Source organism: Saccopteryx bilineata, chromosome 7 (assembly GCF_036850765.1).
Source record: "Saccopteryx bilineata isolate mSacBil1 chromosome 7, mSacBil1_pri_phased_curated, whole genome shotgun sequence".
Taxonomy (NCBI): domain Eukaryota; kingdom Metazoa; phylum Chordata; class Mammalia; order Chiroptera; family Emballonuridae; genus Saccopteryx; species Saccopteryx bilineata.
In genome coordinates, this window is record NC_089496.1 from 33,960,770 (window position 1) to 33,985,469 (window position 24,700).

Genomic DNA, 24,700 nt, shown 5'->3' on the forward strand with positions numbered 1-24,700 from the left:
TAAAGACCTTCATTTCCTTTTTACTATTGATCTTAGACTTTCATGCCATAGATATTTAGCACTATTTGGCCCCCAAAGTCATCTTTCATAGGTCCAGAATGTTCCATTTTTAAAATAGGATTTATTTTTTAATTTGTGTGGTGATGAATGTCAGCCAAATACGAAGCCTTCTTTCCACGGGGAAAAAATGTTTATCATATCTGGTTTTAGTCAAAAATATTTTAATGGCAAGCCATACTAACAATAACATTTATCATCAGGACTCAATAGCTTACAAGTTGAAAACAGTAAAAAATTCTTGATCAAACCGTTTACGACACCATGCCTTGTTTATACAAGTATTAGGTAGTATACAATTCTGTCCCTACAACATGCAGGGTTAACCTTGTTTTCTGATATCAATTCACTTCTAGGTTACTAAATGGTGACACATTTTAGTTCAACTTTTTAACCAATGGTACGTTGATGTGCTATTTCATGTTATTTTTATTTAATACCAGGTATAAAGTCCTTCGAAGCAGTGGGCCCAGCAGAGACAGGGTTAGAGACTCTGCCTCCAGCTCAGCAGCTGCTGAGAGGCAAGCTTTTTGTTGTACCAGTGTTGACACTCTGCCACAAAATACTTTTACTGTCGCTGCCCAGCTGGAGTGTGGCTGCAGAAACAGCTGGCTAGCTCTGACGGCAGCTAGGGGAAAACACATAGGCTAAACCGAAACCCTATTATAGGAAGTATGTGTGTGGCTCAATGCAGTCTCTCCTAAGAAAGAGAAAAAAAATGCAAGCATTTCTGAGAAAACCACTATTCCAAGTCGCAAGAATATCTAAACAGTGTTCTAGAATAATACAAAATGAGCATAATCCTGAGAAACTAGATATTTAATATCAAAGATAGGATTTCATGGATAATTTCATGAATACTCATATAGCTATCGCACTGGCTGCTTTTGTGACCATTGTACTTACTATGTAATATTTATTAATCTGTGACATTTAAAGTACACTGATTTAAAATAGAATAAATTAATCATTTATAATTAAGGTTAAAAGCCAGAACTTTCATTACATTTCCAAAGGCCCAACTTGTGATCTAATGTCTAAAAAAGAAAGATAAAACCACTGAACAGCAATTTAGGAAAAAATTTCCTATGAGAATATAATTGTGTTCTCACCAGTTCTTGATACTATTTATTATACCTTAGAGTGAATAAAATTAACATTGAACTCTTAAAATTGACACTCGGCTAGCGTTAAGTCCGGTCTATCTTTACAATCGGTGTCTTTTATATGGTCCAGAGAAGCCTGAAAAAATATGACTAGGAGGAGTTTATTCCTCTAAAGTAACTAAAGTCATGTTATCCTAAAGTGGTATCAGTTAATTTATGACTGTCAGAGTAGGTCAGACTCTAATCAAATTGTAGAAACATTTCCAAAGTGATTATTCAATCAAATGACTAACATGGTTAATTAGGAGCCATAAACATTGCTCTGAAGTTCATCAAAGTAATGACTTGCCCAGAAAAATTACTGCTAATTAAATTGCCTGCTGCTTTCATTTCTACCTTATCTAATAAAAAATCCAGCCAATGAAGTTTGGCATTACAGTTTAACTTTTGTTAAATGCTCATCTAAGATCCCAACTAGCTCAGCGGCGACTTCAAAGGCAAATGTTTTGTGCTGAAGAAGGCAGGCATTGCATATGTATTCAATCTATTTTTCTATGCACTAAAACAATAATGAGTTGTAGTTTAAGCTATGCACAAATGACAGCTTTTTTACACTGTCCTTGTCCATAGATTATTCCCTTAAGATCATTAGTAGTGCACCATGATTACAAGCGTGTACCTTGTCATTTAATAGACCTGGTTTTGCATCTCAGTTCTAACATTTCAGGGTAGTTATATAGCAGGGGTCGGGAATCTTTTTGGCTGAGAGAGCCATGAACGTCACATATTTTAAAATGTAATTCCGTGAGAGCCATATGACGACCGGTGCACACTACGCATTATCCAATAAAAATTTGGTGTTGTCCCAGAGGACAGCTGTGATTGGCTCCAGCCACCCGCAACCATGAACATGAGCGGTAGGAAATGAATGGATTGTAATACATGAGAATGTTTTATATTTTTAACATTATTATTTTTTTAATTAAAGATTTTTCTGTGAGCGAGATGCAGCCATCAAAAGAGCCACATCTGGCTCGCGAGCCATAGGTTCCTGACCCCTGTTATATAGCATCGCTGACTCTCAACCTTCACATCTGTAAAACGAGAATAACAGTGATATCCTTCAAAGGGTTGCTGGGAGGACCATATGGGGTAGGTTCTGGGCAACATTTCACCCAATATCTGCAAATGGTGAGGATTCAGTTGATGGTTATTATTACTAATAAAAAGATCTATTTTTACGTGAACCTCACAAGTATGTATTTAAACTGTATGAGTTACAGTTTCTTAAAACTAGAAATAATTATGTATCTATATTACTTTTCTATCTTGATTTGCTGTGCTTAAATCCCTATCTATTGGTCAATTTGTTGCTTATCAGTGTACTTACTCTGTAATGTTCTTTACAAATCAACTAACCTATGATATTTTAAATATATCAATTTTAAATTCATTATAATTTTATTATTTATAAGGTTTAAGTGAGAATCGCAATTATATTTAAAAACCACTTGGAGGAAACTTTTTTTAGCTTGTTTTCACAACTTCAACTCCTGATATTGAGAACTAAATAACTTTGGTTTAAAAGTTTTAAAATCAATCTGTAAAATTGAATTATGCAAATTTAATTTAAGAGAAAGGATTTTTTATTATTTTGAGACTTATGGATCAAAGAGCTGACATTAGTGTTGGGCCAAATCAGCTGGTAGAAACAAAACTGCCTATAATTTGTCACAGATGAGTTCATGGTGAAAGCTGGTTTAACAGGCTGCAAAATTTCAAAGTGGAAAAGACACTGTTGTCATTTGAATGCACTAGTCAGTGTAGGGGAAGTTAAGAAGAATAGTAAACTAACAGTCCAAACCACTGGATTTGATTAGTTTTCATAGGTAGTAACATTGTTAAAATTCTCTTTAAATTAAGAAATGCAGGAATGAAACTGAAAGGTTGGTTTCTGTGTCTGGGGACTTGCAGAGGGCGAGGGGAACTGTCCTGGGAAACGTAACACCGATTTGGAAAGCTTTACCAAGCATTTGACCACAATCTGTAGTTTTGAATTTGCACATATAATAATACTGTTAGGCACTCCTCTGATTTGCTTATTTGCTGCTCAGCAGTACAGAATAAACGTTTCCCTTCAGGGCATGGTTTGCCTACAGTTTCTAGGAGCAAATCAGGACAGATCAGAGAAAAAATATTTGTCATAACCACCCGAGGTATCCCTGTAATTTGTTGAAATTACTTGTTATCAAACAGTTACAAACCTAGATACACTTCAGACTGTAAACTCTGAACAAGGGTGGTAGGGAACTCCCTTCTTTCATTTGATGCTACTGGTTACATTCCCATAGCAATAATCAGTGTGATAACTTAAGTCTCTAAGAGTAAATGAGAAATCCCAGTAAAACAGGAATACGTATAAATGTACTTTAATGAGATTTTGCTTTCATATGTACGTTCAAAGCAGTTATGTGGAGTATATACACTTGGCTAACTTTTTGAGGAAGTGATGTCACAAAATAAAGTCCACCTAAACTTGTGTAAACTATTTTGACTGTGGAGGAAAACTTTACATACTAAATTTCCACAGCCAAAATGTGTGTGCTGATAACAATCTCAAATTACCGGATCCTTGGGAAAAAATGAGTGTGTGTGTCTGTGTTTATATGTATGTGTGCATGTGTGTATTTCAATATGTATGTATATAGGAGCTGTAACAAGATTTTTAAAATCATGTACCTATTATCTAAGTAAATACTGAGTTGTATCAGGAAAGAATTAATGATATCAATCTCACTCAAGATGAGTATAATGGCATAATTCGCCAAAGTTTTATTTGTTCAATGTTCTACTTCACAGTTGTGTTTGTATTTCTCACTTCCTGTCAATCTCACAGTTTAATGTTTAAAATCAGGTTTTCCAAAGTACATAAATAACATGGGCTTTATAAAGATACATTTAAATGCAAATGCATTCAGACATCCTGGTACAGCATCCTTTTACTCTGCATTTCTCCTTGCCACATCAATAGAGTTCATGTAGCTAATTGAGAAGGCCTTATTTTATAATGTTTCCTGAAAAGGATGCTAATGGGAGGTAATTTTTTATACTCCTATGATCCCGGGATTGTGGATCAATCCTAAAAGTAACTAAGTCTAAAAATAAGGCCTTGATTTAGTAGGTCTGGATTCACTTGAGAAATTTGGCAAGTGTGATTTCAAAATAGTCCACTTTTATAAGGTCTGCTTGTTGTCAGTCACAAAAGCTTTATGGGAATATAATATCTTATCTCATGTGCAGAAGCCAGAAAGTTGGGAGTTGGCTGAAATGTTAAAAGAGTGATAAATATAGTATTAGGTCATTCTCACTTACATGGGAACTTTCTCATTAGGATTTTTAGTAAACTGTGAATATACACAATCTGCAGATATCTCTCTTCACCACAGCTCAGATGTACTGAATCTGCTTTTGATAGACTTCGAGGACAGATAGAGAACGACAGTAGGCTTTATATGCCTAGCATAGTGTTTGTAAAATCTTAAAAGGTAATGGACCCCCTAGTGGGCTTGCCAGGTGGATCCCAGCCCAGGGTGCATGTAGGAGTCTGTCTCTCTGCCTCCCCCCACCTCACTGAATTAAAAAAAAAAAAGTAATGGAGTTATCTGCATTGAGATGCTTTTAAAACTTCAAGACTACATAGTGTGAAGTAACAGTGTAGAATTTTACTTACAAAACCACAAACTTCTGGAGTTATTTTTTTTTGGGGGGGAGGGACAGTATCCCAAACAAATAATGACCAGAATCAAACAATATCCGTTTATATGCTCTAATAAGCTCACAATTTTACAAGTTTTACAAGCCTGTGAAGGTTTTTTATTAAGTTAGAGTGAAAAAGTTGAAGTGATGGAAAACATAAGCACAACTGTAACTATTTATTAGATGTTGGTATACTCAAGAATTGACAGGAGATTTTTATAAAAGAAAATATGAGAAAAGATACCATTAGTTCCTAAAACAGACCCCCCCTAAAAAATCTCAAAGAGGGGGAAGTTTTAATGTTGGGTTTTAATACTAAATCATTCACCATCTAGAATCTACGTGATTTAAAACAGTGGTCCCTAACCCCCGGGCTGTGGACCGGTACCGGTCCATGGGCCATTTGGTACCAGTCCTCAGAGAAAGAATAAATAACTTACATTTTTTCCATTTTATTTATATTTAAGTCTGAACGATGTTTTATTTTTAAAAAATGACCAGATTCCCTCTGTTACAGCCGTCTAAGACTCACTCTTGGCGCTTGTCTCGGTCACGTGATACATTTATCCGTCCCACCCTAAAAGCCGGTCCGTGAAAATATTTTCTGACATGAAACTGGTCCGTGGCCCAAAAAAGGTTGGGGACCACAGATTTAAAATACATCATGGATTGCTTTTTCCTCTCACTTTCATTTCTCCTTGGCTCACCACAATATTCAGACGACTTATCCCACTTGCTTTGTCCATTAACAGTACTATTATTTAGAAGTTCAGAAACAGCGTAATCGTACAATGCCTTGTTTGCCTTGCACAAATGATTATTTTCAATATTAAGAATATGTCTCTTATTTTGACCTATCTCCTCTAGCCACCAAAATGTATTTGTAATTAGGTATAATAATGGCATCTTATTCAAGGATTATTTTTGAGGATATCTCTGGAGGTAAATATAAAAATCCTAGCAACAGAAATCCCTTATTATTGCCACTCTCCCTAATGTTAGATTAGTAACTTTACATATAAACGTAATCACACTTAATCCTTATACAAACACAGAAGAGTATGAAAACTATTCGGTCCTTCTTATAGACAAGGAAACTGAGGGCAGAAGAGGTGACCAAACATTCTCAAGGTGACACAGTAAACAGACATCAGGCCCAGGATTCGGTACAATACCGCCAGTGTCATACAAAGTGGGTGGTTTTATTTTTTAATGCTAAGAATAACAAAAGCATGTAGACAGGGCAGTGACTGGGGCTGGACCGCACACTAGAAAGAATCATCAGAACAGAGCATTCAAAGATACTTTTCCAAATTTAAGAGAATAGTCAATTAATCACATTAACAACAAACTTGTCAATCTCTCGGTTTTGTTTCATTTGTTTTTCCTGTGTATCTTTCAACCTCTTTCCTCGCAAAAATTTTCAGAATTAGAAACATTTGACTAGAAAAGTCTCACACGTGCGAACACATGATAAAAACAATAATCCCCTATTTACACTGACAAAAATCCCTTGAAAAATATTTTAATTAAGTTTTTCATATGTACCGTTAAAGCTGTTCTTTAAATAAAGTCTTTCTTTTTCTCAACCATTAAATAGTTCTCATTGAAGTAGAGAAATCATTTAAGTGTCGAAAAACTCTATAACGATTTCCTAAATCTAAAATATATCCTCCTTAAAAATCAATAATATGTATCCCGTGCTCCTGTTCATTCATGAAACACACACACACACACACACACACACACACGAGATATCCACATAGGCACCCTTAAACTGTTTTATTTAATTTCAAATCTTAGCTGCACATGCAGAAACAGCTGTATGTTCACTTCACCCACGAGCAACAAGCAGTTTTGGGGCCTAAGCGCCTTGCTTGTTTTCTTTAAAAAGAAACTAAAATTTCTCCCACTATAAAAGGACACTCTCCTCCCCCTTTCTAATTCCCTTTTTTCAAGCTCGTACAACTCACAAACAGATTAGCCCTCCCTTCTCCCTTTCCTGCCAGTAAAATCCAAGTTAGACAAACACTCTGTGGCTGAAATGACATATTTGAATGGAATTCAGACCCACCAGTTCCTGTTTATGTTTCTGATTTGAGAATGTTGTCTTCTCATTCACTATACATTAGGATCTCTGCAAGGCCATAAATAGTGTCAGGTTACATTCAGGCAGGACCAATGAGCATTAATCATTACTTCCAGTCAACTGGCCAAAGCAGCAGCTGATGGAACACTACACCCTTCAGCTCTGTATAAATGAACATTCCAGAGAAAGAGAGTGAGTGTGTGTGTGTGTGTTTCCTTTCAGTCTCCATTTTATGAATGAAACTTCAGGCTCTATAGAGTCCATTCATGTAAGAGAAATGCTTAGAGGGCTCTGCCCCTAGGGATCAATCCGTCATGGGTAAAACTGATGTGATTGGCTTAAGACAGCCTTCAGCCTTCCATTACTGACTTAAATGCAGTCCCTGTCCATTTGACCTGCGTTAATGCATAAAGAGTAAATCCAGACCCTAGTCTCAATTCTCAAATCAAATCACTAGCCAATACCACTTACTGTAACTGTAGATTTAGAGCATATTCAAGTATTTCTTAGAAAAACTGATATAGTGAACCAGTGTCCTTTTTTGGGAGATTTGCTATTTTATCTCAAGAGACGAATGAGGAAAACCCATGAGATATGCTAAGCAATAAAAACAAACAAAGTAAGGCTAATCCATGGCCTCTGCTAGAATAACGAAATCAATTAGGAAGACAGCACTGTCACTTTTCACAACTGAGCCACCTAAAAATTGGAGATTAAGCGATCTACCAGTCCACAAATCATTGGCTGAGCAAGAGAAAATCATCTTTATATGTTGGAGAAACAGGTAAGATGTTAACATTTTCTGAAGGATCAATAGCTCATTCCTTTAAATTCCCAAGTGATTCTCTACTTCAATTTCTTGAAGCAATAGTTTTAAAGGTAGGAGAGGAAAAAATTAGTGGCATAAGCAAATGATTCTTAGTAATGGGACAGGACCAAGGCTCCGCTTAGGGAGGGTTACGTTTCAGGTACAAAAAGTCACCGTTGCCTGACCTGTGGTGGTGCAGTGGATAAAGCGTCGACCTGGAATGCTGAGGTCGCTGGTTCAAAACCCTGGGTTTGCCTGGTCAAGGCACATATGGGAGTTGATGCTTCCTGCTCCTCCCCCTGTTTTCTCTCTATCTCTCTCGCTCTCTCTTTCTAATAAAAATGAATAAATAAAATCTAAAAAAGTAAATAAACAAAAAGTCACCGTTCATGAAACCGTAACCATCACTGTCCTAGAAATTACTAAACATGGTAATACTAGAAATATTTAGGGTTGTGAGAAAGATAAAAAGTTATTACTAAACAATTATGGGAAATATTTCTGCAGAGTTTGTCCTATACAGAATAGTGTGAAACTTACAGACATCTGTAACTTGATCTTTGACTACAGAGAAAAGAAAACACTTCTCTTCCAGTGACCTGCAGCCATACGGGGAAACCAGTTGCAGTCAACAATCCCAATAGATATGTCAAAACTATTTCTTATGGGATCTTCACCCATAAGAACGGAGGAAAGAAAAGAAACATGAAAAATGCCTGTTCTCTGGTTTTTAATATGTGAAGGGTTGTCTACAATGGTGTTATAACAATTCATTATTTATCTTCCACTTTTTAATATCTGGTACATAAAATGGGAGAGGATCAAGTTACCACCATATTTTGCAGTTCAAAGTTAAAACGCTTGCCACACAGCTAGGTGGGGAGATGATAAGGAATGCTGTAATCTAGTATCCAGAGAAAATATGGAACAGAGCAAGACCACTGAAGAGTGAACAAACACTGAATTAATAATTTCTAAATATTCTGTTTTCAAGGCTTTAGAAAAAACTTCGGTATTCTTTCAGCGGTTACTTTTCAAGGTGGTTCAAAGATATGTAAATAAAAAAATAATGAGATAAAAACGGAATGTTTTCAAATATGATATTTCATATTAAAATCATAATTACCAATCCTGGGGGCCTTTCGTTTTGAAAAGTACAAGCTGCTAGTTTATGGCAGCCTAGATGTTCAAAATAAATATCAGTAGCCTTTACTTCTACTCCCTCCGTTCCATCTGGCTTTAATTAATCATTCTTCAGCAGTTTCCTTTTGTAGGCATTGCATTCCATGTGTTTCTTGAACAATATGTTTCGGTTGATTATGTATGTGTCACTCAATTGTTCATAAAGGATGTAAGACAATTTGTTAGAAAATATGTGTGAGTTTGATTTCCCTACAATATATCTCCTCATATAAGTAAGAGATAGTTTTTAAACATAATATACACTGAAAACAGAATTTCTGAGATATTACTATACTGACAGTAGTAACAAACTAATTTTAGCCTTCTGAATTTTGTTTTTAATTTTGTGCATGTTGAGTCTGTCGACTGAGGTCCTTATAAACTATCCTCAAACACATAAAGCACTATTTATTTACACTGCTGACAAAAAATTAGGGGGTCGGGGGCCCTGGCTGGTTGGCTCAGTGGGAAAGCGTCAGCCTGGCATACAGGAGTCCCGGGTTCGATTCCCGGCCAGGGCACACAGGAGAAGCACCCATCTGCTTCCCCCTCTCCTTCCTCTGTCTCTCTCTTCCCCTCCCGCAGCCAAGGCTCCATTGGAGCATAGTTTGCCCGGGCACTGAGGATGGCTCTGTGCCTCTGCCTCAGGCACTAGAATGGCTCTGGCTGCAACAGAGCAACGCCCCCTGGTGGGCATACCGGGTGGATTCCAGTTGGGTGCATGCGGGGAGTCTGTCTGGCTGCCTCCCCGTTTCCAACTTCTTAAAAATACAAAAAAAAAATTAGGGGATCAGGAAATGTGCAGATACTCCATACTTTCAGTTTTTTGTATAGTGCATTTTCACCAATGAAATAAAAGTTGATTTTGTATCTCATTTGCATAATTGAACAAATTTCTTTGACTTGTTTGCTTTTCTGATGTTCTTATTTAATTAAAAAAATCAAATGCTTCTTTTTTTATCACTTCATATTCATTTTAAATATACCCTAATTTTTGTAAGCAGTATATTATTTTTTGACATTTTACAGACAGCTAATCATTCTCTAAATTTCAAGTTTTATCTATGAGCCTTCATCAAAGTCCCAAAGTGATAAAGAAGTATGTGAGGGACTTGAGAGGGGTTGCTTGGCGACCTGGAATGCTGAGGTCGCCAGTTCAAAACCCTGGACCTGCTTGGTCAAGGCACATTTAACAAGCAATCAATGAACAACTATAGTGAACAACTATGAGTTGATATTTCTCGCTCCCCTACCTCTCTCTCTCCTCTCTGTAAAATCAATAAATAAAATCTTTTTTTTTAAAAAAATGTAGGATAGAAAAGGGCCATCTTATTCTCCTGAATGTAAGCTTTTCTTATTTCTGTTTTATATGCTGCAGTCTCACTTAAGCTTTCTGGTGAAAAATGGATTCACTAACAAAAGTTTGAAAATGACAGCTCTAGTTAAATGATAAGCCATCAAGCTATCAGAGGTTTTAGAAGAGAGTGAAGTCCAATAAGAAGGCTCAGACCAACTCAAAGTTCATTTAATCACAGAATTTTAGATCTGGATGGGCCATTAATTTGCCACTTTTCCTTTTAATCATTAATTCAGCCTTTTACAGAAGAATTATTATGAAAAGTCACTTCCTTAACAATCTCAACTCTTGTGTATGGCATACTTTAAAAAAGAAATAGAATGTATTCTAAGCCCAAATGTTACTTGAGATCCCATATCTTCCTATCTTCCATCAGCTAACACTTGACAGTACATTTGACGGCCAGCTAATGTGAAAAATGTACCTCCATCCTAGGAAAAGCATGCCTTTGGTCATAATGCAGATACTTTTATTGCCATGGATAATACAGTTTTTAAAAACTATATAGAACCTGACCAGGCTGCGGCACAGCGGATATGGATAGAGTGTCGGACTGGGATGCTGAGGATCTAGGCTCAAAACCCTGAGGTTGGCAGCTTGAGAGCGGGCTCATCCAGCTTGAGGGTGGGGTCGCCAACTTGAGTGTGGGATTCATAGACATGACCCCATGGCCGCTGACTTGAGCCCAAAGATCGCTGGCTTGAACAATGGGTTACTGGCTCACCCGAGCCCCCCCCCCCCCGTCAAGGCACAAATGAGAAAGCAATCAATGAACAACTAAGGTGCTGCAATGAAGAATTGATGCTTTTCATCTCTCTTCCTTCCTGTTTGTCTGTCCCTGTTTGTCTCTCTCACTAAAAAAATCAAAATAAAGAATAAAAACCATAAAGAAATATTTAGTCCAAATATGAGAGAAAAGGATCGATAACATATGTGACTAATTATGGAGTAAAGTACTGGCCACCTATATAGAAAGATAGACTGTGAACTGGGCACTGAACTAAGAACCAGGAAACCGGTTCTAGTTCTGGCTGTTCCACAAATCATCTATGTCACTAATGACACGTTAACTTGGATGAGCCTTGGACATATTATCTGTCTAACTGGGATGTAGAGAAGTAATATGAACCAAGTGACCTCCAAGAGCACCTAAGTTTAAAGACTTAGAAGTCTATGAAACAACTATTTGTATCAAGTTCTCAGCTTAAAATAGTGCTAACAACATTTGCCACCACATAAAGGTTAGCATGCCCCCAAACTGAAAAAAATACCTCATCAATACCCGCAGGGGTGGCCCATAAAACACTCTTTAAAAATCCAAAAATATTTTCTTCTGAAAACATATGCCAGCTTCTTCCTGCACCTTCTCCTTCTCCCTCTTCTGACTTCTCGGTTCAGCAACCTTCGCTGTGTCCCGGAAAGTACTCCCTCCAGTCTCTATCCCCCACCGGCTCTTTGCTTCCTACTCTAGTTAGTTTAAAAGATGCCTCCCGGTCATGAAGATTTTGTTTCATTTGCCCACCACTCCCTTAAAAACACTACACAAAGCTAACAAAAGAAAAAAAAATTAATGAGGCATAAACAAACCAATCAACTAACACAACTCTAACAAATGTTACGATACTCTAACAAATGATACTAAAATATCTGCCACACAGAAGCAGCCAAACCTCCCAGGCAAGCATGAACATAGGAAAATAACTCTGCTTCTGTGAAAACGGGCCCTGCATTGGGCACGCCGAAGGAAGCACTGAATGCATCCAACCCCTTTTAGGTAGTCAGTCGGCCATAGGGGAAGAAAGAGAAAATCACGGACACTTCAGGAAAATCCATCCAACCAACAGTTCATCTGAATACTGCTTTGAGCAGCACTGTTAAGCTACACATTAAGAGAAAGAAAACAATGACAGATGTAATCAGACGATTTAGGATTTAATATCATAAAATAATCATGGTCACATGTCCTGGCTCACCCAATTGGCCCTAAATGTCAATTTCTTATCTCCTCGGTGTCTTCTGATCTAAGTTTGCTTTTTTCCCCTCTCTTCTCTTGAATAAAAATTTCTACTCCAATATTTTGCATTTTTTATCTTAAATGCTTTGCAGTTGAAATTGCATTCCTGTAATTATAATTATAACTAATAGACCTTCCATTTCCCATGTCATAATTAATGTCAGGCTTTATTAGAAGTATAATCATGCAGCCTTTTCATCACTTATAAAGCTTCTTTTATTTTCACAACTTTTATGTTATACTGAATTAAGCAGTAGAGAGTTTAGAGGCCTTCTGAAATTGGACAGCCTTTGATCACAGAGCTGAGTAAACTAACTATGAAACATTTTTTTACATTGTTTTTAAATCATATAATTTCTAATGTGTGATTTGTTCAATATCAACATTGAACCAAGAAATCAATGCTTCAGTGATAAATACATTAGCTATTTACAAAGGTCATTTACTGTGCTCTCAGCAAGGATGAAGGAGCTACTGACAACAAAACAAAATATCTGGAGATCACACTTATCGACTACAAAGTGTGACATAAAGAGATGTGTCAACTTATTGCTGCAATTTAGTGGTTAGTAAAATACATTGGTACCTACTGATTTTTCACAGGCCCTGGTTACATTATTGCTACAGTTCTTTTTAGCCCACTTCCAGACCATGTAACTCTACTAGTCAACTATTCAAACTAGAACTGTATCCTACCGGCACAATATGGAAATTGGAGTTCAAAGGTGTCATACAACTTGAGCAATTTGAAATTAATTTAGAGAAGGAAAGAACAAATTAACCATTTATCAAATATTAAACAAGTATGTTGCCTGTCATTTGCAAGGTAAATGGTCCATTTACAAGAGATGTCCTATATCTTTTTAAAATAGGATACTGGACTGTTTATGGACTGAATGATTGTGTCCTCCAAAATTCATTGTTGAAGCCATATTGCCGGATGTGACAGTATTTTGTGGTATGGCATTTGCAAGGTAATTAGGGTCAGTTTAGATCATGAGGGTAGGGTGACCGTGGTGGGATGAGTGTTTTTACAAGCAGAGAAAGAGGACCGGACTCACTCACTATCTCTCTCTGCCATGTGGAAAACTGGCCATCTGCAAGCCAGAAGAGCGCCCTCACCAGGAACTGCTGGCACCTTGATCTTGAACCACCCAACCTGCAGAACTATGAGAAATAAGTGTCTGTTGTTTAAGCTTCCTAGTTGATGGTATTTTAGTATAACAGTCTGAGCTAAGACATGGACTATGGTTTTCAGGTTATAAGTGACTGAATGTGCTTTTGAGAGCGACTAACTCTGAAGTTCATATTCTGTATGGTCTATAAATAATGCAATTAAATCTTACAGCACAAACTCCTATTTAGGGCCTCACTGGATTACTTAAATTGCTTCCTTGTTTGGCTCACACCTTCTCAAAAAAAGTGATACAGCCTCAACACCATGTTGCATACAATTTTATATGTACTTAAAATGTGAAGATATTATATATAACCTTCACAAAATCAGGAGAATGGTTTCAGCATTAATCTTGCTGGGACTATACATTTAAAAAACATTTCCACAACACACAAAGAGACTTTTTAAATACTATACAAGTGCCTTTGAACCAATCATCTGAACTATTTTATAAGACATCCACATAAAGTTTCTTGAAATTATGGTAAATTCAAAAAACAATGCAGCAAATTAAAGTGTCATTGAAGAATAAGGATAACATCAATTAACAGAATCTGAAATTTACTGAAAAAAAAAAAAGAATCCTATCTATAATAAAGTTCATTGTGTTGCACGGTTCTTAATTATGAATATAAATCATAGAAAAGTATAAAAAGTAATAAACTGAACCCAGAATGGTACATTTCAGGATTACCTCCAAATAATAAGAGTCTGGGGTAAGATTCAAATAAAGGTCCTTGTATCATATACCATATTTTTCGCTATGTAAGACGCACTTTTTTCTCTCAAAAGTGGAGGCGAAAATGCCCATGCAATTTATAGAGTGAAAAATACGGTATATTATTAAATATTTTAACACACCATTTGGTTCAGAATATTGGTTTTCTTATTTTTCTGTTTAAAACCCTAGGTATGTCTTATGGTCAGGTGAGTCTTATGGAGTGAAAAATATGGTATTTAATTTTTTGAAATGATAAACAAACCAAACAAGCTGATAAATACACAGGCTCTCTCCTTCTAGTCCTTGAATATATACCATCCTAACAACCTGAAAAGCCAGGTCAAACTTAGAACTTGCTGGAATTTCTAAGGTTAGTCAAAGAATCAGATGGTATGAATGCAGCCTCCGGTCTTCAGAGCCCAGCCCACCCCTCTTTGTGCAGGTCTTCCTATCCTTCAAGCCCAGACTGTGCAACTAGCTCCATGAGGCCTCCCGTGGGAGCATACGGGATCACCCACGCTCCGTCCTCGTCCTCCTACAAACAGCTGCCCCTTAGCTACCTCCTTAAACCTAGGGAGACACACAGGAGCGGTGAGCTCGACCTTAAGAAAAGCGGGCCTGGAAGGCTGGATGGACAGAGACTTCACGGGTCTTGGGTAGCTGGTGCGCTATCTAGAAGTGGCGGCATGGCCTCTGAGTGGGCAGTTCTTCTTTTGAGTTTCTTTCGAATTTCTTGCCCAGTGAGGAAGGGTAGCCGGAGGCCAGAGCGGGACTCTCAGTTATAGAGCTCCCTCCTGCCAAGATTTTAAGGGCAGTTTAGAATAAAGCAAGTAATTTTACGCAAGTTGGAAACTCAAGACCCGGAGACAATTTTCTTTCCTCAAATAGAAATGATAGAAAAACTTCAGCCGAGTTATTCTTAGAGAAGCAACAGTTTCTTCATAAAGAACATCGTTAACTTTACATCCAAACAAAAGGAAATTCCATGGTTTTCAAACAGTTCCAAGTCCACAGTCATCTACTGATCAAACTTACAGTGTTAATAATATCTTGCAAGTACATGGTGCCCTTCTTTTAAGCATTAGCTTTTATTTTATACTTAAAAAAAAAAAGTTCCTGAGATGTCTGAAAAGCAGATGTCCTATTTGGAGACTGTAACAGGAGAAACTAAGCACAAATGAGTGAAATAATTCTTTTAAGGTCTCAAGGTCAAATTTGGTGGTAACATCTGTAACAGATTTAAATTCTCCTTACTTTTAAAAGAAAAACTTCCTTCTTTATCTTTATATACTACTTTGCGGGGCCGTTCTGCTTCAATAAGAGTAAAAAGCTAAGCTCTATGAATAAACCATAAATCTGTATTTTTGTATTCCTTTCCTAGTATGTAACAATCTTTAATTCTGGAATCTTAGAAACTTGCCAAGAATAAAGGAGAAACAAACAAATAGTTAGAAGCAATAAGTGACCTGGTACAAAAGGACATTATACTTTCTGTAAACACAGTTATTAAATCGTGCTGTAGTAGCAAATAGAAAAAAGCCCAGAATCCAGAAAAGAATTACAAGGTTACTTACTCTCTTGGGCTGAGAGTGTGTCTAATTTTACAAATTGCACTTCTTTTTAGGACTGGTTTCATGTCTAGACACTATATCAACTATCAGTTCATGTCAAAACAGCTTGATAGCCCCACCCTTCACATATAGAGAAAGATTCAAAGAAGGAATAAAATCAGAAAGATTCCACACAAAAAAATAGTCAAGAGCCACCCAGTCTGATGCCAACACTAATCAAAGTGACAAACCAGTGAAAAGATTTCTGAAATGTAACTTAAAACATGGGCCTACCTGAATCATATGCAAAATCTCTGGGTTCCTGTTTAATCATCAGAGGAGGGGGGAAGCTTTGGCCCGGCGCACCACCAACCATGGTGTTGTGTTCATACACTGGGTCGTGGTACTCCTGCTTAAAGCCTTGAGGTGGGAAGGGGATGTTGGGCTCAGACAGCTGCCGTTGGTACATAGGACGTCCTTCCCTTGGCATTGTCGGCAAAGGAGGAAAGGAATTACAGGGTTCAGAAAGCTGGCGGCGAAATCTGGGAAGTAAGAGAGCATGTTTCAAATAAAACAATAACAAGGAATTCTCTTTAAAATACTGGTACAATTTTTTAACTGTTTAATGAACATGATATGAACTCATTCAAAGTGTAAATCTTTAACAAAGATTTCTCCTTCCTGGGTCACTAGCACTGTGCTTTTTAATCATAAAATGACAGGTGTTCCTCTCCTAAATAGTCCCCTACAGCACTATTTTAGGACAATATAGTAAGACAAAGGTGTGCTTTTCATAGAGCTAGAAAAACAGTGCACTATTTTGAGGAAATACAGTCCCTTACAGTAAAAATGCCTAGTTCTAAATCAATTGGATCATTTCCCAAATTTTCATATTAAAAAGGTCCCCAAACAATTATACTAGGGGGAAAAAAAGAACAGGACAACACTAAAAAAATCAACTCTCAAATGACATCCTCTACCTTTTAATTCTGTCACCAAACTAATCCACAAACAAACCAAAACAATCAATCAAATAAAAACCTACCGACTGGTTTTCCTTCCCCCACCACCAGTAACTGAGAAAGCAACACAGGAGTGACTGTCCTCTCAAATGGGCAGGGCTCTTAAATCTTTGAGAATGTCCTACATAACATTATGCTCTAGTGATAAATGAAACTAGAAAATACAGAGACAAATCCAAGCTGGTGTTTACAAGACTATCTTTTGACTGTGAAACAGCAACCCAACACATTGGCTTCCATTAGCTTCAAACAAAATCTCAGGTCGATAAACAGAACATATACAGCAATGCCTCAGCCATGGAAATGACAAGGTGAATGGCATAGAGGTAGGACAGGTCGTGCTGTTAGGTCATGAAGTTTTGGGGCCTTGGCAGAAGGCTGAGAGTGAGTCTCTGCTCTGTCCTTGGTGATACCCTGTACCAACCGGCTAATCACAAAATCGTTCGGTTCTGTGTCCCATCCATAATATCACTGACCCGCCCCAAAGATGCGGACTAATTAAAGATTTCAAAGAGCTCTAAAAATGCCCCGGATTGCTTCAAAATAACCTACCCAACATTACTATGAGCAAATATAAGCCTATTAACTCCCTAAAAGCATTCCAGAAACTTGAATTTGGAAAGTTAGCATTTATTTTTGGTAACATTAAACGAAAACAAGGTAAAAATAAAAAAAACCCGCAAAGCAGTTGCTTTAGCATTTCTAAGAACACTCCATCCTGTGACTTCACTCGAGCCTCCCTCGCTGCCCCGGAACTCCCCCTCCCCCTGCAGAAAATAAACGTAGAAACTCCCATATTGCAGAACAGCGAGGCGACTCCTGCACCACGTTCCTTTCCCTCCCCTCGCTTATTTCATTAGCCAAAAAAAGAAACAGAAATTATCATTAAGAACTGTCAAGGAGTGAATCAGAAAATTGTAACTTGAAGTTAAAATAAGAAACCAGCTCCCTCCTGCACCCTTAAAAGGGAGTTAATAATAGGTGTGCTAAAGGCTCTGTAAGGAATGGGAGCTGTTGTTTTCAGGAATCCCCCTGATTCACGTCGGCACTTCCCGAGGACCGGGTTTTAGATCAAGCACGCATGTTTCGTAGCTACAAGTTTTTGGTGTTATTCTTATGAGCTGCTGGCCTACTGTAAAAAGAATGGGACCCAAGAAGCTTCTGGAAGAGAGTTAATAGGTTAAGGTCAGCATGCTGATGAACTCTAGCATAAAGGAAAACAGCCTATAAGGGGCGGGAAACATTGAGAAGAAAAATAACAACAACCATGCTCCTTCACAGCGGGTGCAAGAAAGAGTGCCAAAGGGCTGGCCCGAGGTGCAGCGTGAGCCCGAGGAAAGGAAGCAGGGGGCAGCCCAGTTGGCCGTGAAGCCTTCCCAGAGTGAGGTGGGGTGCCCAGGCTGGAGGGGGCTATTTGGGGAAAGGATCTGTTCCCAGAGCAAATCTGCCATTTATAACTGAGGGACTGTCATTTGTTGGCTGGAGCCCTCCGAGAAATCCTCCTCAGAAACATACGGCTTCAGAGATTTTCCTGGGATTGGCCAGCTGGTTCTGTCCTCAAAACCCAATGGGGGGCATTGGGAAAAGACCCTGAGCTTCCCTCTTCTAGTTCCGGACCGGCTGTTCTCAGTCTCAGAGATTTGACTTCAAGTAGAGAAACTAAAATGGGTTCTGCTAAAGCGTTTCAAGATAGGTCACCTAAAAACGGGCATCTTGCTCGTTCGCCAGCCACCTTCTATAAGAAAGAATGGCTCTGCACAAAGAGACAACTATATATACAACCTAGAATTCTGGCACTCATTTAAGGAATGAGAGACGCATGGATCAAGAACTCTGGGAAGTCACCAGAAGGGGACAAAATGAAACTTGCTCCTTTTGTGCACTTTTTCCCTTTTAGCCCTGCACAATGTGCATCTGTTTAACGGCCCACCCTGCAATGAGATCTCTTTCATCTGTGTTTACAAAGCTGTTTACACAGATGCACATACCATTGTGATCTGACAAGGTCTCCAGTCTATGGGGTGAGAAGGAAAAGATAATTGGAAGCACTTAATAATTAAAGCTGAAGAGGACCCGGTGATGAAAACAAAGATAGGGAAGATACAGCTTCGTTTCACATTGGAAAGAATGCTTTCATCTTATCCCTTCACACCGAGAGGGTTTTACTACATTTGAGACTGAGTTGGTTTCAAGAACCTACACTAAGCAGATCTGAGTCCTCCCTTATTTTCAGCAGGTAGCAAGTGGCACATCTTCCAGTTTCCTCTGTTGATCCAGAGGATGCCATTGGCCGAGTTAATTTTTTAGCAGAGTATCAGAAATTCTGTGAGTCAGTTGTTAAAGACACCCAACAAGAAGTACATTATGTAAATTTATCATTTTTTTTAACTATTAAAAAAGCAAAGGCTATTAAAACTCAAAACTCCTTGCTTCCTGATTATGGTACGACATTTACTATTAATTATGCTGAAAGTTATGACTATAGTATATGGTAGAAATACTATAAAATGGGAGTGTTACTGCACATCTCTTTCCAATTCCACAATGTCACATTGATAACTTGGAGTCAGCCAGGGGTGGGTGGGGGGTGGATATTTATATCACAGACTCATCAAATGTCTGTAGATCAGGGCTTCTGGATTTTCTCCATAGAGCCTGTTGTTCAACGTTTACGAGCACACCGCCAATTCTTTGTAAATACAAAGTAGAAGGGGAAGAAAGAATGCTGTACTTAATCTGTTTTAAGTCATAGTGTTAAAACCTCTAAAAGTCCCCCAATATTTTATTTAAATATAAATATATTCATCTCTAAGAATCAAGAATCACAGCATGCCTCCTTGCTCCAGCCTCTGGCCCTGGCCTTGCTCCTTTCCAAGTAATAATAACTTAGTCTTTATCTCTTTAACTTTATATTCTCAATGTCCAGAGTCAGGCGTTTACTGACATTAAATATTCATCACATGGTAAGGATGGAAAATGGTTTTAATCAAATCAGTTCTATTCTGCAAAACTGTGTACAGCTACACCATTCACTCTAAGGTAAAAAAAAAACCTAATTCCATAAGCCACCTACTAAAATTAGTCTCCTTACTTTATAGAACAAGTACACACATATGCTCATAAAAAATGGGATGATCTGATTTAAAGTGTAAGTAAAGCAATTTAATTCAGGCAAAGCGAAAGGGAAATGTTGAAATGTCAGTATACAGATTAATTTTCCATTTTAGCAACAAATTTAAATGCTTTTAAAAGGCCTGTTTATAAATGACCTTCCCCACAAATAATTTGTAACTATAGATAGAGCAAGCTCTTCCCAAAAAATATTTTGCCCAGATGTGCACAATGAATATGCTCATCTTAAATCTACTATAGGCCTTAGGAATTCGTAACAGAATTTCTTCCAAGAATACTCGAAGCTGTTTTGACAAGAACAGGATGTGCAGTGTACCTGTGGTCCATGGGGTATCTGCTGTCCTGCATGGACTGTGACGGAGGGAGGTGAGCTGGGAAGGCGCGGTCAGGTTTCGGAGTGTGAGTCGAGTTTGGAGATGCATGATGTAATGGGGACACTGGAGTGCTGGACGGGGTGGGGGGGTTGGAGGGCCTCATTCCCACTTGTGGCTTCTGATCATAGGCACTAACCAGAAAAACAAAAAGACAGAGAGAATATTTCTTTCTTTGGAGCAATTAAAAAAAAAATCTAATCCTAAGCAAACAACAACAAAGAAAACATTTTAGGTTTAAGTCAGGGGTCCCCAAACTTTTTACACAGGGGGCCAGTTCACTGTCAGACCGTTGGGAGGGCTGGACTATAAAAAAAAAAAAAACTATGAACAAATCCCTATGCACACTGTACATATCTTATTTTAAAGTAAAAAAAAACAAAACAGGAATAAATACAATATTTAAAATAAAGAACAAGTAAATTTAAATCAACAAACTGACCAGTATTTCAGTGGGAACTATGGGCCTGCTTTTGGCTAATGAGATGGTCAGTGTCCGGTTCCGTATTTGTCATTGCTAGCTGTAACAAGTGATATGACGCGCTTCCGGAGCCGTGATGCGTGCGTCCCGCATCACGGGAAGTAGTACTGTACGTGAACTATGCTGCCAATGAAAGAGGTGCCCCTTCCAGAAGTGCGGCGGGGGCCAGTTAAATGGCCTCAGGGGGCCACAGTTTGGAGACCCCTAGCTTAAGTCATAAGGAAGTTAAAATGTTATGTCCTTTGGTGTTTGCGATTCTAGAACATGTAATCTTCAAAGTTGCCACACACTGAGATAGAAAATAGGATAATTAATAAACTGGAAACAGCATAAATGTAAAATGTATACATTTTTAATGCATATACAAACAACTTAGAATAAGGAACAGCACTATCTATGAAAGAAATGGCATTACATATCCATCTATCCTGGATATGTCTCCTTAAGCAAGGTGTACAGATCTTTTCAACATCATTAAATAATTCTGATATTATCATTCTTCTATATTACATTAGATTTTAGAACAAGAACATCAGTTTAATAAGATGAAGACTAAACCTGGCTTGACATTATTTGTGGTGGAACTTTAGGAAGGTGATGCTTTTTGCCTTATTTTCATTTTTTTATGCAAAATAAATGATGCTTGGCATTGACTTCGTCACATGGGATAATAAAGATTAATGAGACAAATTAAAACCTCTCTGATAGATTTAAAGTTTCTTAGAGTGTAAGTACAAAATAATGTTCTTAAGAATAAATCCCGGGGGATGTACTGGGGAACACGGGAAAGGGGAGGATGTATTTGGGGGAACACTAGAATCTATGTAAACACAATAAGTTAATTTATAAAAAAGAAAAACTCCTATTGTCATAGTCTAACTTCTGAACACACATACAGGAATAAAATGAGTAAGCTTGTTTATGAATTCCAGTTGATTCCCTATGTGTACCCTTCAAGAATGTGATTTAACTAATTTTTGTGATCTAAAAAATATTTCATTAGCCCTGGCCGGTTGGCTCAGTGGATAGAGCATCAGCCCAGCATGCAGACATGCTGGGTTTGGTGCCCTCAGGGCACACATGAGAAGTGACCATCTGCTTCTCTTTCCCTCCCTCTCTCTCCCTTCTTGCTCTTTTCCCCTCTCACAGGCAGTGGCTGGGTTGGTCCAAGCATCAGTCTCAGGCACTGAGGATAGCTTGGTTGATTCAAGCATCAGCCCTAGATGGGAGTTGCCAGGTGGATCCTGGTCAGGGAGGATGTGGGAGTCTGTCTCTATCTCTACCTTCTTTCACTTAAAAAAAAAATCCTAAAAGCATATTTTACTTATTTTTCAAATGAAAAGATGTTTTTAGGTTAAAACTACTATATTTCCTTATAAAATAAGAATTCATCAATTCATATTTTTTCTTTAAAAAAGAAGCATTTCTTTTTTGCATTAACTTATGTAATAATTTTTTCTGTTGCACCATCTATACAAGAGAATTACATCCAAATATAGAAAGACTACAAAGTGAGGAAGTATATGCTGTGTAAGTCTTAACGTACAGTGAGTGGTACTCATGTTTTGTTCTACTTATGTTCTCTAACATTTCTACATGAGAACCTTTTATAAAATGGTTTACCTGACTTAATTCCATGTAAAAAAAATATATGATGCATCATCTGCCCTAGCATACTGCTTTTTCCCACATGAAATGCTGCATTTATAGTTTGTAACAAGAAGTTGTTACCAGAATTTAATCCATATATCACTGTGGGAATTATTGGTCCCCAGGAAGAATTTCCAAATATTCAAGCAATCCCCCTACTGTTAATTTATGAATATTAGATATGCAATATAAACCAGTGGTTATTTCATAACCACTCTTCTGATCAATGCTAAAATTCAGTGAAATTCTGTATCTAATTGATAAATTAATTAAATACTCTTCAATGTTAAATAATTATTCTGTGAATACATGACACTTAAGGGGAAAATACAAAAACAAGAAACACTATAAAATGAAACTCAGATCAATATTGTTTTATCTAAACTGAGTATGCTTCAATAGTTAACTTCACAAGAGATATTTTCTATAAAAGCTTTGTAGTTTTAATTGAACTGGCTTATAATTTCAAGGTCTTATGACCCTCCTAGAAAAGCAAAAACCCTCCTAAAACACAAGTCTGAGTTTGCAAGAATAAATAGTAAGAGAAAAGGCAAGTACTGGTCAGTTGCTGAGAGATTGTACACACCTAAGTTTCTTGAATCTTATATCCTGATATAAAATATAAGTAGTAAAAATAGGAGAAAATATAAGAACCATTTGGATCCAAATATATTATTAACTTGAACCAGCATAACTTAAAAAAATGCAAATATTTTTAATCAGCTTTTAAGTTTCCAAATTAACTCCTTTTAAGAACTAAGATTCTATTATAATTGAGAGTAATAAATATTCAACATACAGAGCCAACTTCTTCCTTATGCAATTAGAGGCCAGTATGAAAAGTAGCAGAATGCAATTTACTGTGAACGGTTTTTAATGAACATGTATGTTATCAAATTTTCTAACAAATGAACAATGTACTTTTATTGCTCCACCCTTTATCATCATCAGAAGGAACAACTGGCTTTTTAATAGATAATAGCCTCTGCTAAGCCTTATAAAATTCTAACTTTATTGCAATTGTCCATGAACGCATCTTATAGATCATCTGCCAAGCCTGTCAGATAACTAATGTACTGTTGAAACATGCCAAATGTTTCATTCTTTTTCCTACAAACTCTATCTGAAGTGCATAATGCATTCATTAGAATGAGAATTCTCAATTGCTGCTCAGGCCAAGTCAAACCCTCTTTTCAAACCCAGGATCACTCAGTAGAAAAGCAACCAATCAAGTGCATGAAAGTTATTGCTTTAAAATTATTCTTAAAGTGTGTAACTGGATCATAAATGTTTACTTATTTATTTGTTGGGTTTTTTTTCTTTTAGGAGTTCTTCTACACACATTATCTAATTAGCTTGCAATATGCTTAAGATATAACTCATACAACTTGACTTGTGGCCCTGGCTGGTTGGCTCCATGGTAGATTGTTGGCTTGGCACATGGATGTCTCGGGTTTGATTCCTGGTCAGGGCACACAGGAGAGGCGCCCATTTGCTTCTCTACCCCTCCCCCTCTCATTTCTCTATCTCTCTCTCTCTCTCTCTCACTCTCCCCTCCAGCAGCCATGGTTAGATTGCAGCAAGTTGGCCTTGGGCTCTGAGGACGGCTCCATGGCCTCTGACTCAGGCGCTAAGAAGAACTCAGTTGCTTAGCAATGCCCCAAATGGGCATAGCATCGCCCCCTGGTGGGACTTGCTGTTTTTGTAAGAACCATCATCCTCTGTATAAACACCTGAAGGCTTTACCTGACATTGTACAGGCACTTTTCTCCATAGCTGAATTTAAAGGGCTGTTCTTGACTGCAGGCAGAGCCGAGTTCTGAACATGGGCTGTGGGGTTCTTTCTTGATTTTCAGTGGTAGGCCATGAAAAGCCACTAGAAAACAAACAAACAAAAAAACTCAGAAAAATGAAATGCAACTGAGAATTAGGTATACTAACCTCTACTTCATGTGCTTAACTTTTCATATTACCGTATTTCCCCATGTATAAAGTGCAACTATTTTTGAAAAATTTGGGGTCTAAAAACTGGGTGTATCTTATACAGTGGTTGTAGATTTTTTTTTACTTGCATTTCTTGCTTTTTTGGGCTTGTTTTTGCACTTATTGTTGTAGATGAATATCTCTTCAGATCAATAACTTTATGTAATTTTTTTTTTTTCAAATTTTGGGCCTCAAAATTAAGGTGTGTTTTATACATGGGAAAATATGGTACCTCTACATATCA

At 37.5% G+C, this 24,700-nt stretch overlaps 1 protein-coding gene across 10 annotated transcripts in view; it reads right to left on the reverse strand.

Annotated features, from left to right (window-relative positions):
• ETV1 (ETS variant transcription factor 1) overlaps positions 1-24,700 on the reverse strand; it is a 98,232-nt gene that overhangs the window by 22,242 nt on the left and 51,290 nt on the right. For 8 of the 10 annotated variants that reach the window (XM_066238822.1, XM_066238821.1, XM_066238823.1 and 5 more), the window contains 3 exons: positions 24,220-24,349; positions 20,288-20,476; positions 16,112-16,359 (listed from right to left, as the gene is read on the reverse strand). In XM_066238822.1, the coding sequence (XP_066094919.1) occupies positions 16,112-16,359; positions 20,288-20,476; positions 24,220-24,349 (567 nt within the window). The remainder of the gene's footprint in view (positions 1-16,111; positions 16,360-20,287; positions 20,477-24,219; positions 24,350-24,700) is intronic. The other 2 variants (XM_066238828.1, XM_066238829.1) reach the window with 1 other exon arrangement.